Source organism: Sus scrofa, chromosome 6 (genome assembly GCF_054392235.1).
Source record: "Sus scrofa isolate SSC_HxYL_T2T_F1_AM1 chromosome 6, Sscrofa_HxYL_maternal_Yorkshire_Landrace_v2.0, whole genome shotgun sequence".
NCBI classification, from domain to species: domain Eukaryota; kingdom Metazoa; phylum Chordata; class Mammalia; order Artiodactyla; family Suidae; genus Sus; species Sus scrofa.
Window position 1 is genome coordinate 57061544 of NC_139388.1, and position 23776 is coordinate 57085319.

Below are 23776 nucleotides of genomic sequence, written 5' to 3' on the forward strand. Positions count from 1 at the left end.
CCTGATGATTGAAAAAGTGAGACATCTTAGTATTCAGGTACCTCAAAGGAAGCTGCCATTTCTTGTGTATTCTTCCAGAATTTTCTAGTATTTCGTACCTCATTCTTCCTCATCACTGCAAGGATTCTTTCACAGGGTTTCTTATTGATGGACACTTTGTAACCTTTTGACTGTTGTACAAAGACTTTAGGAAACTGAGTTTCTTTGATTCCTCCTTCCTCAATTCTCCCTGCCCTCCCCAGCCTACCTGTTTTCATGTTTAATTGACTTTGTCTCTAGACTTCAGTTTGATTGGGTGATCAGTTCTCCTCAGAAGGAACTTCTTCTTTTAGAACTTATCACCCTTGCAAACCAGGCAGAGGCCGCCTTCCCCACTTGGGGCTGGGTTCCCAGCCGGTGTTTTGGCGTCCAGCAATGACGAGAACTGCCTGGACAAGACAGCCACAGGGAAGCGGGTTCTGATAACGGGGCAGCAGCTGAGTGCTTGTTGATTTGCTGCTGTCATAACCACAGATGTTTAAAAATAATCTAGGGAGGTGGGGAGCAGTGGGTTTTGTTGTGTTTATTTTTTTGTTTGGTTTTTTCTGATGCCACTCACTTATCAGTGGTAGAAAACCCAGACCACAGTCATTGAGAAAGGAAGAAGGCACTCCATGCAAGAAGAGAGGCGAGGGGGAAGGGCGGCGGGGACCCGTACGTGCAGTTTACTGCCTTGCCACCTTCCGAGGATAGACCTGGCAAGAGAGCCGACTCTGGTTTGGCACCTGCTCTACTCCTCAGCCTGAAAAAGAGGCGTAACCGCCGGTCTGCTGCATACGTGCTCAGGGCTTAGGCGAAGGCCAGGCGCAGGTTACAGGCTGTGCCTTAACAGTTGTTGACGAAGCGCTTCAAATGCTTCATCACGGCCTCGGCACCGCCTCACAGCACCTCCTGAGAGTAGGTCTTACTGTGATCATGTCATTTTCACAGCAGGAAACTGAGTCTTGGGGAAGCTAAGTCATTTGTCCAGGCTCACCAAACCTAGTCAGTGTTTAAGCATCACCCAGTACCTCAAAGTGCTCAGTCCAACTTTGATTATTAGCCTTGCTAATACTAATAGCATTATGTCCATTTTTTAAATCTAAACTTTGCAAGAGCCCCCTGGCATTTTCTTTCCCCACTTTTCCAGATGGGAGACTGAGGAGACTGGGTCCAGACCAGATTGTAATAATGGGCAACATTGTCAGCAACCTGCCTTGTCTTCTTGGTTGCAGGCCCACGTCTCCCCCACCCCCGCATGAGCCTGTGTTTGAGCTGCTCTCGGGCCCCAAGCCCAGCTGCAATTCTTGTTGAAAGCCTCACATCTTTTCTCTGACTGTCAGACAACAGTCACGGGAATGTCCTGTGCCATCTTCCCTCGGTAAGAGCGGTTGGCAGAGAGGAGCAGATGCCCAGAGTCAAGGTCATGTGCCACTCAAGTGCTGGGTTGGAGAAAAGCTCCTGTCTCCCTGCTGCTTGTGACCAGCAGGGTGAGTCTGAATGCAGAGGGCTCTGTCAGAATAGCTCCGAGTGGAGGGGGCAGCTGCCCAAGCTGGGAGCCGAGTCCGTGCAGCAGGCTCCGTGGATCTCTGTTTCGTCCCCACGTAATGCACCTCTGCACTCACCATGTCTGTGTCCCCTTCCTTTTGTAAATCACAGGCCTTTCGTACTAGTCGGTGTTCCACTTTAAAGGTGAGCGTCAAGCTCAGGAATCACTTGACCTTTTTTTTTTTTTTAAGAGGAAAAAAAATAGAATATTTGGCCAGACTAGAGTCTGAGTGGGTGGTTTGCATTATTCTAAACTGGCGGACTCTGGGGTGGGGAGCTGAGTTCATCTGAAGTGATTTCCCTTTTGCTTTTTCTCTTTTTTTTTTAGACTAGCCTGCCTTCTATCTTCTGTCTGTTTCCAAGGAGGCAGAATAACTTAGGGGTCAGAAGTGTGATGACTGTGGAGTCCTTAGTGATCTTATGCCTCAGTTTCCCACCTCTAAAATGAGGAGGGTAACCATTGTACCTACCTCATTCTATTTTATTTTTACATGGCGGAGTTCATTCTGAATATAGGCTATTATATGCCCCCCCTTTTTCCTTTTTTTTTTTTTTTTTTTTTTTTTTTTGTCTTCTTAGGGCCGCACCCACAGCATATGGAAGTTCCTGGGCTAGGGGTTGACTTGGAGCTACAGCTGCCAGCCATAGCCACAGCAACACGGGATCCGAGTCACATTTGCGACCTATACCACAGCTCAAGGCAATGCCGGATCCTTAACCCCCTGAGCGAGGCCAGGGATGGAACCTGCGTCCTCATGGATGTTAGCTGGGTTTGTTACCGCTGAGCCACAATGGGAACTCCTGCCCCCCCTTTTGAAACCTAAGTGTTATTTATTTATTTATTTATTTTTGTCTTTTTGCCTTTTTCTAGGGCCGAACCTAGGGCATATGGAGGTTCCCAGGCTAGGGGTCTAATCGGTGCTGTAGCTTCCGGCCTACACCACAGCCACAGCAACGCTGGATCCTTAACCCACTGAGCAAGGCCAGGGATCGAACCCGCAACCTCATGGTTCCTAGTCAGATTCATTAACCACTCACTGTGCCACAACGGGAACTCCCAGTGTTACTTTTTTTTTTTTTTAAAGTGACTGAAAACTGTTTAAACATAACTCTAATAGCTGAATAATATTTCATTTTGTCAATACATCCTATTTTATGTAGTCATCCTATTATTGGAAGTGAGATTATTTCTAGGTCTTCTGTTTCATGAGTAACATGGCAACGACCATTTATACATAATTAATCAGTGGCCAAGGGGCATGACCTTTTGTAACGCTCCTCACTACCACATCTTCGCATGGTTTACTGAGCATTCACTCCTACTAGCTCTGGGTGACAGAGCCTGGCCTTCTGCGTCTTGCTCAGGTTGAGTAATCTTGGGCTTTCATTTGCTAGGCAAAAATGGCATCTGATTTTCGGGTCATTTCTGAGAAGTAGTACTCTGTTTTCTCCCATCAACAACTTTCATCCAGCTGCCTCAGTTTCTTTTCAGAAGAGAGTAAGATATAAATAGCAGGAGACAACTTGCTTTCTCTGTTTTGCACCAATATGTGATGAGGTCAGAGACTCGGTTTCATTGGAGAGGTGAAAGGATGGCCAGGACGTGGCACTCAGAAGGTGCGTTTCAGGAGTTCCCGTCATGGCACAGCAGAACCGAATCCAACTAGGAACCATGAGGTTGCGGGTTCGATCCCTGGCCTCAGTGGGTTGGGATCCAGCGTTGCTGTGAGCTATGGCGTAGGTCACAGATGTGGCTCAGGTCTGGCGTTGCTGTGGCTCTGGCGTAGGCCGGCGGAAACAGCTCGTATTAGACCCCTAGCCTGGGAGCCTCCATATGCCATGGGAATGGCCCTAAAAAGACAAAAGACAAAAAAAAAAATAAAAAAAAAAAAGAAGGAGGAGCATTTCAGAAAAAGTCCTCAGGGGAGGCCACTCTGGAGGTAAAGTTGTCTGGAGAAAGAGATCAAAGTTCTGTGTGGCTGTGGTGACCGACGGGGCTTCTGAGTGTGCCCTGGGTGGATTGTGAGCTCTGCCTTCCAGGGCAGGGCCCGGGGCTGTCTGCATTACTGCTGAGTCCCCAGCACAGGGTGCTTGGGGAGTGTTCCTGGATGAAAAAAATGAATGAATGAATGAATATATGCACACGCCTCCTTTTAAGTTTCTGGGTTAAAGAGGAAAAGTAAAAGTGAGGTCAGTGGAGGGGAAGTGGTGTGAAGCGGAGCTGAGCAGATGACCAGAAGCCTCGAAAGGTGAGAGGCTGAGAGCCAGCAGAACTTATGGTGGCTTCCTGGAAACGCTCCTGCCTTCCCCAGTCCAGCTTTGTCCTGCCTTTGAACTTCACACCCATGGGCCAGCCATTCTGTACCTTCAGTCCTTGGCTGTGGCCTTGAAAGCCAGCCTTCTATCTTGTTTCCTTCTTGAGGGCAGATGGGGCCCACTGTGTATCTTTTTTTTGTTTCTTTTTCTTTTCTTTTTTTGGGTGGCCGTGCTTGCGGCTTGTGGGAGTTCCAGAGCCAGGGATGGAATCCATGCCACAGCAGTGATCCTATCCACAGCAGTGACAATGCCAGATCCTTAACCTACTAGGCCACCAGGGAACTCCTTCTTTTTTGTTTCTTGATGGACATTCCATGGCCTGTTTGTAAACACTTGATAAGAAACAGATCCATCCTGGGTATCTTGAGAACTCCTTTCCGTTTGATTAGTAAAGAGCAGGCTTGGTTAGGAGCTGTGCAGACCTCATGTCACTTTGTTGTGAGCCTCCTCCCCTCATGTGTAACTTTTCCTTCCTTCTCCAAACACTGAAGCTTCCCACAGAACAGGTATTTTCTCAGTGCCTACTATGGGGCCAGCCCTGTAGTAGGCATGAAGTAGAGAGAAGTGAAAAAACAGTGGGTCTCTGCCCCACCGTGCACTGAAGTTTGTGGAGGAAACAAGTCAGTCCTTGTGCAAGTGAATTTCCAAAGATGACTGTAAAACTGCAAATCGAGATGAAGACCGAGAAGGGGAAGAGCCAGGTGCGGAGGGCATCAGTACAGGTCAGAGCCCAGGCGCTGCACTTCCCACCGCTTGCCGAGGAGGCGAGTGAGGAATCCCGGCCCCAACAAGTACCTCAGCTCCGCTCAGGCATGTGGGCTGCGGTTATGGAGGTCGAGGATGAGCAGCCACTGTCCCGGAATAGCACCGTTTACCTGGTGCTCACCTTGCTCCAACCTTGGTGCCTTAGGTGAATGAGTTCCCTTAATCCTTCAACCCTGGAAGGCAGGTGCTCTTAAAGATTCCCATTTCACAGAGGAGGCTCAGGGGCTGTATCACCATGCAAGGTCTCAGAAAGTAGGAAAAGAAGGGATCCAGCCCAGGCAGTCTGGCTCCAGAGCTGTGCTCCTCATTGCTGCACGCCACTGCCCGCCTATTCCAGAGCTCCCCAGGCCTAGGAAGGGCTTTGCAGAAAGAAGGCACGTGGGGAGTTCCCGTCGTGGCGCAGTGGTTAACGAATCCGACTAGGAACGATGAGGTTGCGGGTTCGATCCCTGGTTTTGCTCAGTGGGTTAAGGATCTGGTGTTGCCGTGAGCTGTGGTGTAGGTCGCAGACTCGGCTTGGATCCCACATTGCTCTGGCTCTGACGTAGGCTGGCAGCTATAGCTCCGATTCGACCCCTAGCCTGGGAACCTCCATATGCCCCGAAAGTGGCCCACGAAATAGCAAAGAGACAAAAAAAAAAAAAGAAGGCACGTGAGCATGGCATCATCCATGTTTGGGGCTGGGGGGGCCGTGAAGAAGAGGCGGTCTCCCCTGGGTGAGGGTGGGGGTGCTGGCTTTTGCTGAGACCATCCCTTTCCCACCCCATCATGCTCTCTCAGAGCTCCTCTTCTAGTTTTTTTGTTTTTTTGTTTTTTTTTTTTTGAGATTTGCAACTTTTTTTTCAGGTTCTCTCTTGTTTTTTTTTTTTTTTTTTGTATTTTTTTTTCCTTTTTTGCCACACAGGCAGTATGTGGGAATTCCTGGGCCAGGGATTGAACCTACGCCACACAGCAGCAACCAGAGCCACAGCGGTGAGAACGCAGGAGCCTCAGGAGCCTCAACCCGCTAGGCCATCAGAGAACTCCCTCTTCTAGTTCTTGAGTAGTTTTTGTCCGTCACTCTTGTGAAATGCTCTGAGAGGTGGAGCAGGCATTTTGCTCCCCCTCATCCCCACCACCCCCAGTGCAGCATGGGTACTCTGTAAATAGTGATTGAATGAATAGTTGACTAAATGTGAGACCTAGCATCTTGCCTTAGAAGGTAGGCTATGGGCCGGAGCTCCCATCGTGGCTCAGTGGTTATCGAATCTGACTAGGAACCATGAGGTTGAGGGTTTGATCCCTGGCCTCACTGAGTGGGTTAAGGATCTCGTGTTGCCGTGAGCTGTGGTGTAGGTCTCAGATGTAGCTCGGATCCCGTGTTGCTGTGGCTCTGGTGTAGGCTCCAATTTGACCCCTCGCCTGGGAACCTCCATATACTGCAGGTGCAGCCCTAGAAAAGACAAGAAGACCAAAAAAAAAAAAAGAAGAAGAAGAAGAATTAGAAGATAGGCTACTGGCTAAGAGGGTAACTATGTTTTTTGTTATCTTGGAAGGTTGTGTAACGCTGGAGTGGAAGTGATTTCCAGGCCATTCCCAGAGGTGATGAGCCTCCACTCAGTGATCCAGGTTGGGAACAATGGGGCTGTGGTTGGTTGGGGAGCACCAGAGAGATGGGGGCAAGGGTGTCTGGCACAGAACAGCTTTAGGCATGAGTCAGACAATTTATATAAAATTTGGCTTTTTTTCTTCAGTTGAACTGTTTTGGGGAACAGCAGTTTGGTTGGAGCTAGTTTGCAACATTGACATCTTTTTTTCCTACAAAAATACTGGAGTTTTTGGCTAGCCTTAGTGATTATGCTAAATATAATCATGCTATTTAAATGCAACAGGAAATTTTTACAAAGAAATAGAGCGATCAATAATATTGCATCCCAAATTCCTGCTATAACACTAATCTGATATTCTTTTTTTTTTTTTTTTTTTTTTTTGTCTTTTGTCTTTTGTCTTTTTTTTGTTGTTGTTGTTGTTGTTGCTATTTCTTGGGCCGCTCCCGCGGCATGTGGAGGTTCCCAGGCTAGGGGTTGAATCGGAGCTGTAGCCACCAGCCTACGCCAGAGCCACAGCAACGCGGGATCCGAGCCGCGTCTGCAACCTACACCACAGCTCACGGCAACACCAGATCCCTAACCCACTGAGCAAAACCAGGGATCGAACCCGCAACCTCATGGTTCCTAGTCGGATTCGTTAACCACTGCGCCACGACGGGAACTCCTTATCTGATATTCTGACTCATTAAATTTGAATTTCTTTTTGCAAAAGTAATAGTTTATTCGCATGTACAAGATTTTTCTGCTCATTCATGAAAAGGTGCCTGGTTTCTCCTTTTCAGAGTTTGTCTTTTCCATTACATAGGCAAGTCCTGAGCTTGAGCAGAGACCCCATCCTATCCTCTGTAGCAGTGAATGTCATCCTCCTGGACCTCAGCAGCCTGAGTTAATTAAAAGGGTCAGATGAAGTTAATCGAGTTTAGAACTCTTATTTTGTGCAGTGCTTTGATACGTTTTCAGTGAGTCATCCTTTGGCAGGGCAGTTCTCTGTCCCTGACAACATTGGATCTTAATGGAATAGTTTCATAATCTGGAAACGAGTAGGGAGGTGCTCTTCAGAAATGCAGAGTCAACGTGTGTGTGTGTGTGTGTGTGTGTGTGTCTGGCTATTTGGGAGGGCGGACGGCAGAACAAAGGGGAGAATTTAATAAGCAAGTACTTCTCAGGGTCTAGGGTCAATTCTGAGGCTGCTGCCTGTCTAGAACATTGGGCTTCTTCCACCCGCCACCTCCACCCCTACTACTGGAGTGCTGACATTAGAAAAAGAGTGAAAAATACGGCCTCTGTTTGCTTTGCTACAAATAAGTGGCCGGAATGACTGGCCCCCTTCCCGGAGGCCTTGAGCAGACCTCAGATGTGGTCAGCGAAGTATCTGGATGGTGCCAGGCTGCCGGCCCATGTCCAGGCGGCCTGCACCAGGAATAGGCAAAGGGCCCAGAGGAACAGTGGGGCCAGCTGCTGGCTGCCTTTGCTCCTCCTCTTCATGCCATCTTATTTCTTTCTGAGATAAGACTAGTCTTACCCTCTGGAGATTGATGGGCAGGGTTTCGTATGGCCTCTGCCTCTACTTCTCACCCACCGAACTAGTAACAAAATTAATGAACCAGTTAAGAACGGGCAGGGCCCATCTGGACAGGGCATCTCACAAAAATGTGGTCTGTGGGAGGGAGTCCGGGGGCGGGGGATGCAAAGAGCCAGACCACTTGGAATCCTTGGGCTGCATTCCCAATGGTCCTGCCATTTCTCCTGGATCCAGTTAGGGTTAAGAAGCACAGGCTGCATTTCTGCACCTCTGCTCTTTGGCAGTTCCCCTGAACAAGCCCCTTAATCTCTGAACTTCAGCTTCTTCACCTGTGAAGCAGGAAGAGTATTAGGACCTACCTGCCTCACTGGGGTATTGCGAGTGTAAAATGTTTTGGATGGTGCCTGGTACAGAGCAGGCACTGTATGTTTTGCAATTATTATAGTAGTTTGAGTTTGCTCCAAGACCTGTGTTTCGTAACCAGAAGATGAAACGTTTTGTGGTGAGGGCTGAAAAAATGATCCTCTCCTCTCTGACCCTTGTGACAGTTGGTACCTCTGTCCCAGTGACACAGAAATAAGAGGTTCACACAGGAGGCAGCCAGGGCGGGTCCCCTGCTGCTGTCCCCACCCTGATGTCTGGAAAGCAGGCAGCTTCATTCACTTTCCGCGTGGGTTGCCTCTGGGCCTTGGATTGTGCGAGGCCAAGAAGCCTGTTCTTGGCACTGCCTCTGTCATCTGCTCTGGCGACCCTGATAGACATTCTGGGTCTGCTGTCCTTTCTTCCCAGGAGTGACTGACAGGAATTGGGCTGACATGGGATTCCGTCCCCTCGGAGTATCCTCTTTGGGCTAGATTAACAGATTTCCAGGTTCCTGTGTCTTCACAGGACATTGTTGCAAAAGAGGCTTGATCCAGACAGCAGTTACCTGCCACTGCTTCTGCAGTCTGTTCTCCGCCCTGCCCCAAACGCTGACTTGATTCCATTGGTTTTCTCCACATTGGAACCCCAGCCATATACCTGCAAAGCTAGACGTTAACGCTTAGGTGATGGCAGACCTGTGGTAGCCAGTATCCAAATCGTCATCGGCTTTGAGTTGGCTGCCAAGTGGCCAGGTAGAATTGAAGGTGGTGGAAGCTGTGTTCTTGAGAAAGAGAGGAGAGTAACATTCCCAGAAAGCAAACAGTATTCAACATAAATATTCCGAAACCTTTCAAAACAAACAGGAGTTCCTGCTGTGGCACAACGGAATTGGTGGCATCTTGGGAGCGGTGGGACACAGGTTCAATCCCTAGCCCAGCACAGTGGGTTAAGAATCCAGTGTTGCCGCAGCTGCGGCTTAGGTCAAGACCGCAGCTCAGATCTGATCCCTGGCCCAGGAGCTCTATGTGCCGCGGGGCAGCCAAAAATGAAAAAAAATAAAATAAAAACAAACAAAACCTCTCTGACATGCAAAGCCCTGGGCGTAGGAAAATCGCCAGAGAAATGCAGACCAGGGTCTTCCTCCAACACTGGCACTGAGAAAAGCGTGGCCCAGAAGCTGCTTGGCCACAGCCTCCATGAACCCTGATACCTGGGCCTCCACGGTTCGGGATCTTCTTGAAGCACTGTATAACCTACTTTTGAACTTCTTGCCGGCTTCAGTGGAGCCATCCGGCACGGCTCCTAAATTCCCTGTCCCCCACCCCCCAGCCCCCATTGCCCTCAGACTGCAGAGACCAGGACTCCCTTGCTCACCACCAGACCTTTAGCCCCTAGGTCAGCGGGGCACACACTGCGTGCTCGCTCACGCTGGCACATGAATGAGTTGGTGCTGCTTCTGGGAGAGTGCTTCTCAACCTAGGCTGCTCATCACCAAAATGATTTGTGAGTCTTAAGAAAGAGCAGGACAATGACTCATTAGCCTGGAGTGAGTTCCAAATACTTGCATTTTTAAGAGCCTCAAACCAATGGCCTGAGGTGTTTTTTGTTTTGTCTTTTTGGGCCACACCTGGGGCATATGGAGGTTCCCAGGCTAGGGGTCAAATCAGAGCTGTAGCTGCCGGCCTACACCACAGCCACAGCAATGCTGGATCCTTAACCCACTGAGCGAGGCCATGGATCAAACCCACGACCTCATGGATGCTAGTTGGGTTCGTTAACCACTGAGCCCTAATGGGAACTCCTGGCCTGGGTTTTTAATCCACCTCAGTTTTTAAGGACGAGGCCCTCGTACTGAGGGAGTGTCACTTCCTGGATACGTTCACCTTTTTAGTCAGCAAATTGTGATGAAACGTAAATGGAAGCACTTTAAACTAGAGTATGAGGGGCTCTCCCAGGTCACCCGGGGTCTCCACAGCTCTGCCTCTGCCCTGAAAGCATCTTGTAATGTGGGAGGAGTCATGCCCTAGAGACAGGCTCCTGGCGGTTGGGCTGGCTGCCTGCCCTGGGGAGCATGTGTGGATCAGGAATGCCACCCACCCAGTCTGCAGTGCACACTGGGACAGGGTGTCGTGGGCAGTGGAAGGTGCTTGTGTTTTAATTGATCTTATGTTCCTGCCTGTCTTTTTGTTCAGGCTGAAACGGAGCCTTGTTAGGGTCTCCTTACACAGGAGCTCTTATGTGCTGCCATCATCTGAACCTGTCCTCTGGTTCACATCCAACATGACACATCCGTTTCTGAGGTTGACATAATGGTTGTACTGAGTGAGGGAGGCTGTGTCTGTGCTGATGCGCCGGTCTGATGAATCTGAGCACTTGGCTGGCCTTTCTGGCTGAAGCAGTCCAGCCTTTGAACTGATGCCTAGAATGCATGCCTCCTTCTCCTGACCTCTCTGCTGGGTCACAGTAGGGCCTTTTCCCTGTGCTGGCCGCTCCCTCACCCTTCTTCCCCAACCCACACATGCTTCGCTCGTGCTGCTTCCTCCATGCTGCTTCCTCAGGCAAGCTCTCTTTACCCGACAGCACCCTATAGAGAATGTCCGATCCTCCATTGTACTGTCATGGCACTCAACATGGTCATTTTAGTCATTTTGGTAATTATACGATGACCTCTCTGACTCTTTGGTCAATAAATGAAAAAGGTGGAGTTCCCGTTGTGGCTCAGTGGTTAACGAATCCAACTAGGAACCATGAGGTTGCGGGTTCAATCCCTGGCCTCGCTCAGCGGGTTAAGGATCCAGCATTGCTGTGAGCTGTGGTGTAGGTCGCAGATGCGGCTCAGATCTGGCATTGCTGTGGCTGTGCTGTTGGACAGACCCCCAGCCTGGGAACTTCCATATGCGGGAGCGGCCCTAGAAAAGACAAAAAACAAAAAAAGTAATAAAAATAAATGAAAAGCGTGTTTTTCACTTGGCGTACATTTGGGTTTTTTTGTGGCCACACCCTTGACATATGGATGTCCCTGGGCTAGGGATTGAACTGACGCCGCAACTGCAACCTGTCCCACAGGTGTGACAGCACTGGATCCTTTAGCCCACTCCTTTGGGCCAGAGATGGAAACTATACCTCCACAGCGACCCGAGCCACTGCAGTCAGAGTCTTAACTCATTGCACCACAGCAGGAACTCCCAGCCTGCTTTTTTTTTTCTTTTTAGGGCCGCACCCACGGCACATGGAAGCTCCCAGGCTAGGGGTGGAATCGGAGCCACAGCTGACCACCTATTCCACAGTCACAGCATCACCAGATCCAAGCCGGATGTGTGACCTACACCACAGCTCACGGCAACACCAGATCCCCAGCCACTGAGTGAGGCCAGGGATTGAACCCCCAATCTCATGGATCCTAGTTGGGTTCATTAACCGCTGAGCCATGAAAGGAACTCGTAGCCCACATTTTAATAATTGTACTACTTCCTGTAGAATTTTTAAAAAGTCTTAATTATCAACATCTATCAGCATTTATTTATCATGAAAAGATTTGCTTTTTAACCTCCTTTTTTCCTTTCCCAGTGCTTCTGAAGTTCCGCACAGATAAAGGAAGAGATCCAAGTTCTGACACCTTTGGGGAAGACTCTGAGTTGTTGCTCCAGATTCGGAATGATGTGCTCGACTCCCTGGGTGTTAATCCTGACCTGCTTCCCGAGGACTTTGTCAGGTTGGTCTCCGTATTTCTCACCGTTTAGCCCGGGTCAGTAAACGTCTGTTTGCAATATTTGCCTTTATTTGGAGAGAAGCTTTATTAGGACCAAAAGCCCTGAGGAGAGCCTCCTTTGCCACGTTCTGTCACCTCCTGTGACCTCTGCCCCTCTGTCAGTACAACAACAGGATATGAAAAGTAGAAGTGCAGGTTCTGTCTGTAATGTCTGCATACACTGTGCTACACCTCTTTTCACTTCACGTTATCTTCTGGGGATGCTTCCAGATCCATACAGTTTCCGCCCTCGTACTGCGGCTCTGTGGTATTCGAATGGGAGCAGTAGTTGGTTGAACCAGTCAGTCCGTCGTGGCCAGGCTTTTGTTGTCATGTAAGTGTGCAGTGGTTTCTGACCTCGTCTGTGTGTCATTTGTACGTGTGCAGGTGTAACTGCAGGGTAAACTACTGGGAGGGGGTGGCGGGTCAGAAGAATGTGGTTCATGGTTTGGTAGATGTTGCCCCACTGGCCTCCACTGGTGACTTAGCAGCCCCGGGAGGCTTGCCCCATGGATGATCAGTCTTGCGCTCTTGTACTGTCCGGTTGAGGAGTAGATGGGAAAGGTCCAAAGGGCAACTGGGGTGGAACCCCTTCCGGGCAGTCCCAGATCATCTGCTCACTCTCATTCGCAGTGTCTCTGGGGGCTCCCTACACTGCTTTTCCATGCCCCCAGCTTGTTGCAGCAGTGATGGCGGCTCTCATTTATCAGGCAGCTCTTAGAATACCAGGCGTCAGGGTAGTTGCTGCATGTATCTGCTCTCTCTTGACAACAGCCCATTTTTTAGGTGAGGGAAAGTTAGGATAGAGCTCAGAGAAGTGAAGTGGCTAGTGTGAGGTGACCTAGCTAATAACGATACTACGGCGTCTTGAAGCCATTCTTTGCTGTACCAGCACAGCCACATCAAACAGTTATAACAAGCTTCTAAGTGTTTATTAATTATTTTCTGTGAGCTAAATGAAGAAACTAAGGCTCAGAAAAATACAGTCACTTGTCTGAGGTTTTAGTAAATAGCCACCCAAGATCTCTCGACAGTGCTCACCTCTGGTAAGAGCACACCGCCTTGGTTCCTTTTTAGGGATAAGGTGCATCAGAGTCCCTTCTTTGTCTAGTCCTTTCTTTACTCGTGGCTGGGAACCTCGCTTAGACACTAGCAAACCTCACCCAGTTTAAGACCAGTGGCGGGCTTTGAACCACCTGCCAAGCCCTCAGCAAAAAGAGGCAGCTGTCTACAAGGTGCTTTTGTAAGTTGGCACCAGGAGGTCAGGGGCTGACACTGCAGACTGGGCCAGGGTCCCTGTCTCAGGCTAAGGCAGGTGGAGGAGGGGACAGCATGTGAGAACCCAGTGGTGTCCACTCTGGGCTTCACAGCAGGAAGGGGGCAGGCTCCTGCAGCACTCTGGTTTCAGCAGACCCTGCTGGGCTGTGCCACCAAGTACACCCAGTGCTGAGTGTTGGGCCGTGAGCTCACAGCTGGATGACTAATTTGAGCATTTAGCGTGATGAACGGTCTGCATCTGCATCGCCAGCCAGTGATGGAGGCGCCGCTTCCCAAAAGTAGAAAGCCATAGTCTAACTGCTAACAGCCGGACTAGCCCTTTAAGTAAGAAGTGTCTGATAGCCTCTCCAGGGCTGCCTGTGGCTGGTGGGGGTAAGGCCTGAGATGGGAGAGGATGCGGCAGGGAAACGGGCTGCCGTCTGGCAGCTGAGCTCCCTCACAAATTGCCTGCTACCAGCCAGCTCCCAGCAAGGCGCGCTCACTTGAGTAGGGAAAGCCGTGCCCAAATCTCCGTTTCCCTCATCTGTCCGCGCTCTGCTTGCCCTGTCCTTCGTGTTACGTTATTTATAGTCTTTCCAGAGCGCTTTATTGCTCTTCTGACTATGAAAGTAACCAATGCCCGTTGCCACGAAGCATAAAAGAGAAGAAAAGGATCATCCATGGTCCTCCCAGTGAGAAGCAGCCACTGCTGACAGTTTGGGGTTTCGCCTCACAGACTTCTCTATGTGTCTTTACTCATGTTTTTTCTCTTTTTTTCAGGGCCACACCTGCAGCACATGGAGGTTCCCAAGCTAGGGGTCAAATCGGAGCTACAGCTGCCAGTCTACACCACAGCTCACGACAACGCCAGCCCTTTAACCCCCTAAGCAAGGCCAGGGCTCGAACCCGCAACTTCATGGATGCTAGCTGGGTTCATTACTGCTGAGCTACGACAGAAACTCCTTTTTGCTTTCTTGATCGTATCCTTTGAAGTACAACTTTTTAACTTTGATGGAATATAGTTTATCTTTTTTCTCTGTTTTTATATGTATGTTCTTTTAAGAGTTTTATAGTTTTAGTTTTTCTCTATAGGTCCATGACCCATTCTTCTTCTTCTTTTTTTTTTTAAAGGGCTACACTTGCAGCATATGGACGTTCCCAAGCTAGGGGTCAAATCGGAGCTGTATCCACCAGCCTATGCCAGAGCCACAGCAACGTGGGATCCGAGCCACGTCTGCAGCCTACACCACAGCTCACGGCAACGCCGGATCCTTAACCCACTGAGCAAGGGCAGGGACCGAACCTGCAACCTCATAGTTTCTAGTCGGATTCATTAACCACTGCGCCACGACGGGAACTCCTGTATAGATTAATTTGGAAAGTATTGCCATCTGTTTTTTTCCCCCCCTCCCTTTTTAGGGCCGCACCCGTGGCATATGGAATTCCCAGGCTAGGGGTCAAATCGGAGCTGTAGCTGCCAGTCTGTTTCACAGCAACTCAGGATCCAAGCTGCATCTGCAACCTACACCACAGCTCATAGCTATGCTGAATCCTTAACCCACTGAGCAAGGCCAGGGATGGAACCTGCATCCTTATTGATACTGGTTGGAGTCTTAATCTGCTGAGCCACAGTGGGAACTCCCGGTATTGCCATCTTTAACAGTATTAAGTCTTCTGCTTCATCAACATGGGTGTATCTTTCCATTTGTATCTTTTTTTTTTTTTTTTTTTTTTTTTAGGCCCACACCCACGACATATGGAGGGTCCCAGGCTAGGGGTCGAATTGGAGCTACGGCTGCCAGGCATAGCCACAGCAATCCGAGCCGCATTTGTGACCTACACCACAGCTCATGGCAACACCAGATCCTTAACCCACTGAGCGAGGCCAGGGATCTAACCCTCAACCTCATGGTTCCCAGTCAGATTTGTTTCCGCTGCTCCGCAACGGGAACTCCTCCGTATGTGTCTTGAGCTTGTATTCTGCAACCTTGCTGAATTTAGTAGTTCAAATAATTGTTCTGTGGTTTTCTTAGTATTTTCTATATACCAAATCATGTCATCTGTGAATATATATTATTACTTCTTTCTTGCCAATCTGGGTATCCCTTATTTCTTTTTCCTTTCTTAAGTGCCTGGGCAAGAACCTCCAGTACAGTGTTGAATAGAAGTAGTGATGGCAGACATTCTTGCCTTGTTTTCTTTTTTTTTTTTTTTTTTTTTGTCTTTTGTCTTTTTGTCGTTGTTGTTGCTATTTCTTGGGCCGCTCCCGCGGCATATGGAGGTTCCCAGGCTAGGGGTTGAATCGGAGCTGTAGCCACCAGCCTACGCCAGAGCCACAGCAACGCCAGATCCGAGCCGCGTCTGCAACCTACACCACAGCTCACGGCAACGCCGGATCGTTAACCCACTGAGCAAGGGCAGGGACCAAACCCACAACCTTATGGTTCCTAGTCGGATTCGTTAACCACTGAGCCACGACGCGAACTCCAGGTGAATTTTCTTTTTAGGAAAAATATTCCTGCATCTGATTATCTTTGTGTAGTTGAATTAGGAGTGGCTAGTTTCTCTTTGGTATAGTCCTCTATGTGTTTTATAGTTCTCTAATGGACCTTGATACGAGGGATGACGTTGCCTCTGTGGATGAACATCCTGGCCAGGGTATGAGGAGATGGGCACCCCCAAGCGCAGTTGATGGCAGTTAAATGGATCTAGCCTTTCCGGAGGGCATTTTGGGAGAATGTATCAGGACTCAGCAGTTCTGTATTTAGAAATTTGCTGTAAGGAGTTGTTTGGACACCTATTGCAGTATGTGTTATTTCAATGTTGAACAGCTTAACTATCCATCAGGAGGTTTTAGAACACCACAAATCATAATTGCTCTACTGGATTTTAAATTATGTGTGTTTAGGAGTTCCCACTGTGGCTCAGCAGTAACAAACACAGCTAGCATCCATGAGGATGTGGGTTCGATCCCTGGCCTTGCTCAGTGGGTTGGGGATCTGGTGTGGTTGTGGTGTAGGCCAGCAGCTATAGCTCCAATTTGACCCCTAGCCTGGGAACTTCCATATGCCTCAAGTGCGGCCCTAAAAAGCAAAAAATTTAAAAAATAAAAAATAAAATAAAAAATAAAAAGGTCTAGGAGTTTTCTTGGTGGCACAGCAGCTTAAGGATCCAGCATTGTCACTGCAGCTACTTGGGTCACTGCTATGCCATGGATTCGATCACTGGCAGGGAACTTTTGCGTCCCCCCCTCCAAAATAAACAAAAGTTCTTTTAAAAAAAAATAAAAAATAAACTAAAAAGTCCAGAAGGATGTGTGGCAAACTGAGAAGATTGGAGGCGGTCTTCTGGAGGTAAGGTTCCATAGGGAAACTTACCCTTTAACTTGCCTGCACCCAGTTTCCTCACCTAAAAACCATCTTTGTGTTCAGGGGTGGGAACTGGCGAGGCATGCTTCCTCAGGAGAGGTGGTGGAAGGAAGCGTTTTGCTGTCCAGGATGGGTGACTTGGAGGGGCAGGTGGCAATATTAGCTAAAATTTGTCCTCTGGATGCCCCATCCTGGCCTAGAAGGGTTGGTATCTACGTGGGTAGTGAAGGCTTTTTTCTACTCCCGTGCTGTAATTTCAGGCCCTAACTTTCCCAGGCCTCGTGCATGTTAACACAGGCCTGCTCCTGACATTTGTCTGGGAATAACATACAGACCCCACTGCCCATTGTGGGTAAGGAGAGAATTGCGAGAATGTGACTGGGGCACTGAAACATCTGATATATTTAGGATGCACAAATATAGTCTTTCCTTTAACTTAAAAAAAAATGTTGTGAAACAGTTCTTGCTTGCCAAGGTTCAGAGGTCTTTCCCAGCCACCTACTAACCTCCTGGATCAGATTTCATTTTCACGCCTAGATGCCAGCATTGGTGTGGCTGTCTGGATTGACTCCTCCCGGTAGGAGATGTGTTCATTCAGGCTAGTCCACTACTGACCTTTCCCAAATGTCTCACCAGCCTTCCTGCTCCTCGGGGCTCCGTATCATTTGTCTTCTCTTTCAGGTACTGCTTCTCTGAGATGGCCCCAGTGTGTGCAGTGGTTGGAGGGATCCTGGCTCAGGAAATTGTGAAGGTAAAAGTCACTGTGGAATCAAAGACCATTGACCCACTGCACCATCCCCTTGTAGATGTGCCAGCAGAGAGAACCCAGGACTGTCTTAGCAAGCTGCCTGGCTTATCTGCCGTCACTCATCCTTTTTTCCTGCCCTCCCCATCCTCTTCCTTCCTTTTCCCACCCCATCCTATTCTCTCCAGCCCATCCAGCTGGGCATTCAGCAAATGACCTTCAAGTGCTTGCTTTGTGCTAAGCCCAGAGCCGGACAAGGTGCCTGGAAGGTGCTGTCTGCCAGCCCCTAACTCTACAGATTAGTTATCTGGTGCTTATAATATTTGCCAGGTATTCAGTTGCTTCTCACAGCTCTATGAAGTGGACACTGTCATGGTCCCCGTTCAAGGGGTAGACACTGAGGGCCAGAAAAGGGACCCCAAAACCTCTGCTGCTCCACCTCTCCTTGATACAGTTTCTCTCGGTCCATGACCGTGGCGTCAGAGTGCCCTTGCTAATGCGCACGTCCGGGGCTTGTGTGGAGAGGGGGAGTCAATACCGGGTAGTGTTGTCCCCTCAGAAGGGAAGTGTTTTATCCGAGGTCATGCAACCAGTAATTAGCACAGCCTTTGGAGTCTTTTCTGGAACATTTGGGTTGCCAAACTGTAGCATACCCTGAAATAGATTTTACCTTTTTGGGGGGACCTGATATTTGCTCAAAGATGTTGAATTTGCCTTTTGCAAATTCTTGACTGCTTTAGTGGATTTGCAGTCATGGTTTTTCCTTTTCTTTGATGGAGCAGAGTCATGTCAGCTTAAATGATTTCCCCCTGTCTGTTTACATGTCAGGTTCGAGCTTAGGACGATTTAGAGACCAGCTCTTATTGCTTTGTCTGTAAATTTGCTCTGGAAGCACTTGACTCAACTTGATGATCCCACCGTCTTCTTCCTTTTTTTTCTTATTCTTTTGTCTCTCCTTGTGGCATATGGAGTTCCCAGGCCAGGGATCAGGGATCAGATCCGAGCCAAGCTGCGGTAACGCCAAAGCCTTTAAGCCACTGTGCTGGGCCAGGGATCGAACCTGGTGCTGCAGAGACCCGCTGATCCTGTGGTGCCCCTGCCGTCTTCTTAAGGCTCTTTTTCTCTCTCATTTCATTCTCTCTGGACAGAATCCTTTCCCTAAACCTAAGGCTGCCTATAGGGAGACCTGGCAGGAGAGAGTGCAGTGATGGATAAATGGGTGGGGGGGACATTACCGTTCTTTTTGTCTCTTGTAATGATGACAACAGTAGGTAACATTTATTGAGAGCCCATTATGTACCTACCCCCCGGAGACCGTGGATAGACTCATTTTATCCTCACAACACCCAAGAGATAGAAGCTGCTGTGATCCTTGTTGCATGAAGGAGGCACGGAGGCAGACAAGCAGTGGGGCTAGGGCTTGAGCCCACTCGGTCTGCTTTCAGAACCTGTGCATCACTTGGCCATCCGGCCTCCGGTGCCCTCCCTAGCACCACTGCTGTCCAGTGCTGTCTGCGTGGGCCTGGGGCCACTGTCCCTGCACCCTGGGCCTCCTCTACACATCCCATTGAGAAGCTGCTTCCTGAGGTGCTCACGTGGGATGGAGATTGGGGGTCGCGTAGGTCACCTTGACCCCATTGTTGGCAGCGGCCTCTCCACGTCTCAGTCACAGCCTCTGGTGCAGCCCCCTCCTTCCTGCCTGCCGGGCACAGCTGTCGCCCAGCATCTCGTTTCTGTTTATCCCGGATCCGGGTCGCCAGAGCACTCTGCATTCTTGGTTCTGGGCGTGTTTGGAATCTCCTCCTACCCCCATCCTGCTTGGGAAGCACTTTACCTTTGCCCATGTTCACCCCGTGCCCTGCTGCCTTGTCCCCGCCACTCCCCCCTACTTAGCACCGTTCCTGCTCCGGTAAAGTCCTGCCATCTGAGGGTGCAGATCTGCCCCTTCTCCCTGGCGGGACCATCTGACTACCCGTAACAAGGAAACTTCGGGAGATGGGGGAGACCCAAGCCTGTTCCTTTGGAATCATCAGTGTTTCCCTCCTTCCTTCTGTCATTCCAGATGCCACGTGGTCTCTCCACAGCCTCTGGCGTGTCTCCTTGCTTAGGTTTAATCGCCCTCTTCTCTCCCCACTGTCTTTACTTGGTCTCCCTGCCTGCAGTGCTGGGGCGATGCTGACAGCAGCCGTGCAGGCACCCCATTAAAATGCTTTGTATCATCTCCAGGAACTTGGGGTCTCGGGTCTAGGAATTCTACCTGTGGTCCTTCCACCAGCTGAGTGCTTGTGGTCCTCAGATATTAGGGAAGGGCCCCTGGCAGCCTTTAGTAATAGTAGCTCCCATTTATTGAGAATTTACCATGTGGCTGGCACATTACAGGCTTGATCACATTTCATACTCATCAGGAGCCCCAGTGGACAGGTGCCGTTTATTTCCCATTTTATATATGAGCCCAGAGAAGCAAACCTCTGTCTCAGCCAAGCCCCCGGCCGGCAGGGACTTCAGAATCCTTAATACTTGACACAAAGTAGATGCTAAAAACATTTTCCTCAGAAGGACGGTTATTTCTGGAATAACCACTTGGAATAGGTATATTGTCTACATTTTTTGGGTGAGGAAGTGGATTGGGCTTGGTGCCCAGGTCAAGGAGGAGAGATTCCGGGTGTTTAGAGTGCATTCCCAACCTCGTGAGTGACAGCACGGTGCTCCCTGGAACCTCGAAACCTTGCCTGGCAGGTTGCATAGGTGATGTCCTCCTCTTTTTTTTTTTTTTTGTCTTTTTGTCTCTTTAGGACTGAACCCGTGGCATATGGAGGTTCCCAGGCTAGGGGTCAAATCAGAGCTACAGCTGCTAGCCTGCACCACAGCCACAGCCACATCAGAGCTGAGCCTCGTCTGCGACCTACACCACAGCCACAGCAACGCCGGATCTGAGCCGCGTCTGTGACCTACGCCACAGCAACGCCAGATCTGAGTCATGTCTGTGACCTACATGCAGATCCTTAACCCACTGAGCGAGGACAGGGATCAAACCCGCATCCTCCTGGGATGCTAGTCAGACCCGTTACTGCTGAGTGACAGCAGGAACGCCCATGTCCTCCTCTTGAAATGGGAACCCTTCTTGGGTTGCAACCTCTAAGAAAACTCACTGTCACCTATGGACCTTTTCCAAGTACACATGTGGTTCAGCGTGTAATTTCAGGGCCTCTGACTCCATCTCTGAGAGTGCTGTGAACTTCTGTTAACCCCACGAGATAATCTCCATCTCCATAGCTGAGTAGCATCTCTCAGCCCTCCAGATCCCCGCCTGGCCTGAGCTGTGGAGGCAGGCAGCTCGGCTCCTACGGAGGGCATCCCCCCAGGTGATGAAGACTGCGCCCCGAGACGTGTTGGAATGAATCACTGCCTTTCTCAGTGGAATAGTCATAAATAATGATTACAGCCGTTTGCAAGCGGCGCATTGCCATGTTGGGCCTTGTTTTAGATATTTGAGGTACAGCATCTCTTGTAATCCCTAGGATAAGACCGGTTATTTCCATTTTACATGGGGAAAGTAAAGGTCAGAGAGGCTAAGCCATCTGCTTGAGGACGCACAGCTGGTAAGGGACCATTCCAATCCCATGTTTCCAGACAGAGCCGAATCGCCCCTGGGGAGCAAAATCAACCTCTGTTGGGAACCACTGTTGCTTTTAGAAAGGTCTGGATTTCGAGGTTTATTCTCTCCTCTTCATTTTATCCCTTTTAAAGCACTTGAGCTGAACCCTGTTGTTTTTCTCCCCAGGCCCTGTCTCAGAGGGACCCTCCTCACAACAACTTTTTCTTCTTTGACGGCATGAAGGGGAGTGGGATTGTGGAGTGCCTCGGCCCCAAGTGAACCCCACACTTGGCGGCCCCAAAGATGCCAACTCGCAGCCCGCCCATACGGGGTCCCCGTCCCCTGTCCCCCGGCAAGGCATCTCCAAGCAGGGCAAATCGAGGTCCTTGAACCAGTATGAACCGTGTCCTGCGAGCAGGGAGGTCCTGCAGATGTGCCCCTTCTCAGCACCAGCAGCTGCCAAACAAGGGGCCTAGGTCCTGGCTGTCTCCCCGCCAGCCCCAGGCCTGCAGCTTGCCTGAGTGGCCAGCACCGGGAAGCCCCCTCTCAGGCCTCTCAGTCCTGGTGTCCTCCTGGCCCCACCAGCCCCCCAGGGATCGCTGGAGGTGCTGGCCGGGAGCCAGCTCACCTTGTTGCACTGGAGCCTCTTGCCACCTTCGTGGACTTAGTCCCCGCCTGCTATCGCACAGAGAAGAGCATGACTTCAGGTGGGGAGTAAGGCCCGGGACCCATGAAACACTCGTGGAACCACAGTTCCAAATGCAGACAGGTGCCCTTAGAGAGGAAAAACCATAGCAGGTGGAATGTATTTCCTCCAAAGTTTTCAACTCTGAAAAACAACAGGTGGCATCTGGTGTGCTGTTCTTGGGGTTTAGTTTAGGATTAGTTGAGTTCCAGCCAGGCTTTTGGAAGAGAAGAAATGTTACCAAGTCCTCTTGGGTATTAGAATGAGCCCTTGCCAATTGAATATTAGTGGGAAAGCTTGTAAAAAGGCAGATTCCTGGGTCCCACCCCCCTGGGACTCGGAACATTGGGATCTAGCTGGGACGGAGGAGCCCTTCGTGGCGCTGCAGGGACGCTTTGGAGGCACAGCACGTGAGGGCTGTGTGTGTCTTTCATCTTCCCCCGAATTGCAGCTGTTTGTGTTTTTTTATATTTTCTATGTTTCCTTGGTTCTTTAAAAAGAAATGATAGAAATAAAGTTATTTGCTTTAGAATTTGTTTGTTTTTCTTCCGTGTTAGAAACGTCTTTCTCTGACAGGGAGTGATCCTACCAATTGCCTTTTTTTTGGCTGTGCCTGCAAGTATATGGAAGTTCCCCAGACCAGGGATCAAACCCGCACCACAGTAGAGACCCAGGTTCCTTCAGTGACGGTGCAGATCCTTAACCAGCTGCACTGCAAGAGAACTCCGAAATTGCTAGGGTTTTTTGGTTTTGGGGGGTTTTTTGTTTTAATGGCTGTACCATAGCACTTGGAAGTTCCTGGGCCAGGGGTTGAATCCAAGCTGCAAATGCAACCTACGCTGTAGATGTGGCCACATCAGATCCTTTAATCTACTGTGTCAGGCCAGGGATAGAACTGCACCTCCTCAGCAGCTACTGCAGTCAATTCTTAACCCACTGTGCCATGGCGGGAACTCCCCCAATTCCAAGTACCCCTGGATACATTAACACAACAGAGATCATCCCCTCTGTCACCACTCCTGCCACCGTTTTTCTGGGTTATGCAGCAAGAGTTAGACTGCTCAAATTCTAGAGTTCATAGAAGCTTCTGATCTAGTTGTCTATTGAATAATTCAGTTAAGTAGTGGCTGTACTCATTGACAGCAGTTGTAATAGTGGGAGTAAAAGTGAGCAGTGGTCTCATAAAAGTTAAGTGACACTTAAGGAACATGCCCCAAGTCCCAGAGCTGGGCCGGTCACAGCTGTCATTGGAGCACCAGGTTTGCCTTGATGCTGCAGCTGGAGGCTCCTCACCCTCACATGGCTTCCTCCTTGAGGTTAAATTGTCTGGCTAGTTTGAATAAATCAGTTCCTTTTCAGCACTACTGTAGTTAGTGAAAACAAACAAAAAGCTGGTGTCTTCTGGGAGCAGGAACTCAATTCTCCAGCCCTCCTGGTCACCTCTGCTCCTGCCTCAGTTGAGGCTAGGGCTGCGCTTCTGGCGCGGCCTCTTTCTGGACCCACATTAGTGTTGAGTCCCGGGATCCTGGCATGAATCTGACTTGGAAAATTTGAGCTGATTACACGCTTTGCTCTGCAATGTGGGCCTGTGGTCACAAGGGGGCGCAGGCAGGTCTGGACAGATTAAAAACAATTGTCATTGTAGAAGCATCTCTGAAGCTTTTCAAACTTTCCCACCCCTGTTCCTGTCATCTCAGAGATTGAGTGATCCAGACAGGATCCCTTGGGAATTAGGGGTGGTGCGGGAAGCTTCCAGCCCCAGACAGGAAAGGTCTTTATTCCCTTTGCTTCAGATTTCATATTTGCCCGTGTTACATGTTGATGTTATCATAAAAATGGATTTCCCTGTGTCTCCAGGCAGTGCACAGTAATTGGCCTGTGGTTTCTAGTACCTCAGGAGATGGGTAGCCCACTTGGGAAGGGGATCCAATCTGTGACGGTTTGGCAAAGATTGTTGGGGTGTGGGAGTTAGCAAATGAAACGGGCCCTCTTTGGGGCTGCCAGCCTTCTGCGCTCCATAGCCTGCTTCTCTTGTCTCTGGTATGCGTAGTAGCCTAACTGAATTAGGTGCTCAGTGGTTGAAGTTTCAGAGAGCATTGTTCCAGCGAACAGAGAAAAAAAAAAAAAGGCTCTTGGCCCCATCACAGCCCCACATTCCATGACTTGCCTTGTGCAATGCAGACCCTTGTCAGATTCTTGCACTTTTTAATAAGTATAAATGTATTCTTATTGAGGCATCCCCTATTTGCCCCTTTAC

The 23776-nt window shown here is 49.6% G+C and overlaps 1 protein-coding gene across 22 annotated transcripts in view; it reads left to right on the top strand.

Annotated features, from left to right (window-relative positions):
* SAE1 (SUMO1 activating enzyme subunit 1) overlaps positions 1-22051 on the top strand; it is a 68578-nt gene extending 46527 nt beyond the window's left edge. For 3 of the 22 annotated variants that reach the window (XM_003127243.5, XM_013998531.3, XM_084961262.1), the window contains 3 exons: positions 11689-11833; positions 17176-17245; positions 21021-22051. In XM_003127243.5, coding sequence (XP_003127291.1) covers positions 11689-11833; positions 17176-17245; positions 21021-21113 — 308 coding nt within the window. In that variant the 3' untranslated portion in view covers positions 21114-22051. Of the gene's footprint in view, positions 1-6182; positions 6256-6694; positions 7150-11688; positions 15838-16113; positions 18218-20062 lie in introns of those variants that run through there. The other 19 variants (XR_014806430.1, XR_014806437.1, XR_014806427.1 and 16 more) reach the window with 17 other exon arrangements.
* Positions 22052-23776: the final 1725 nt, after the last annotated feature.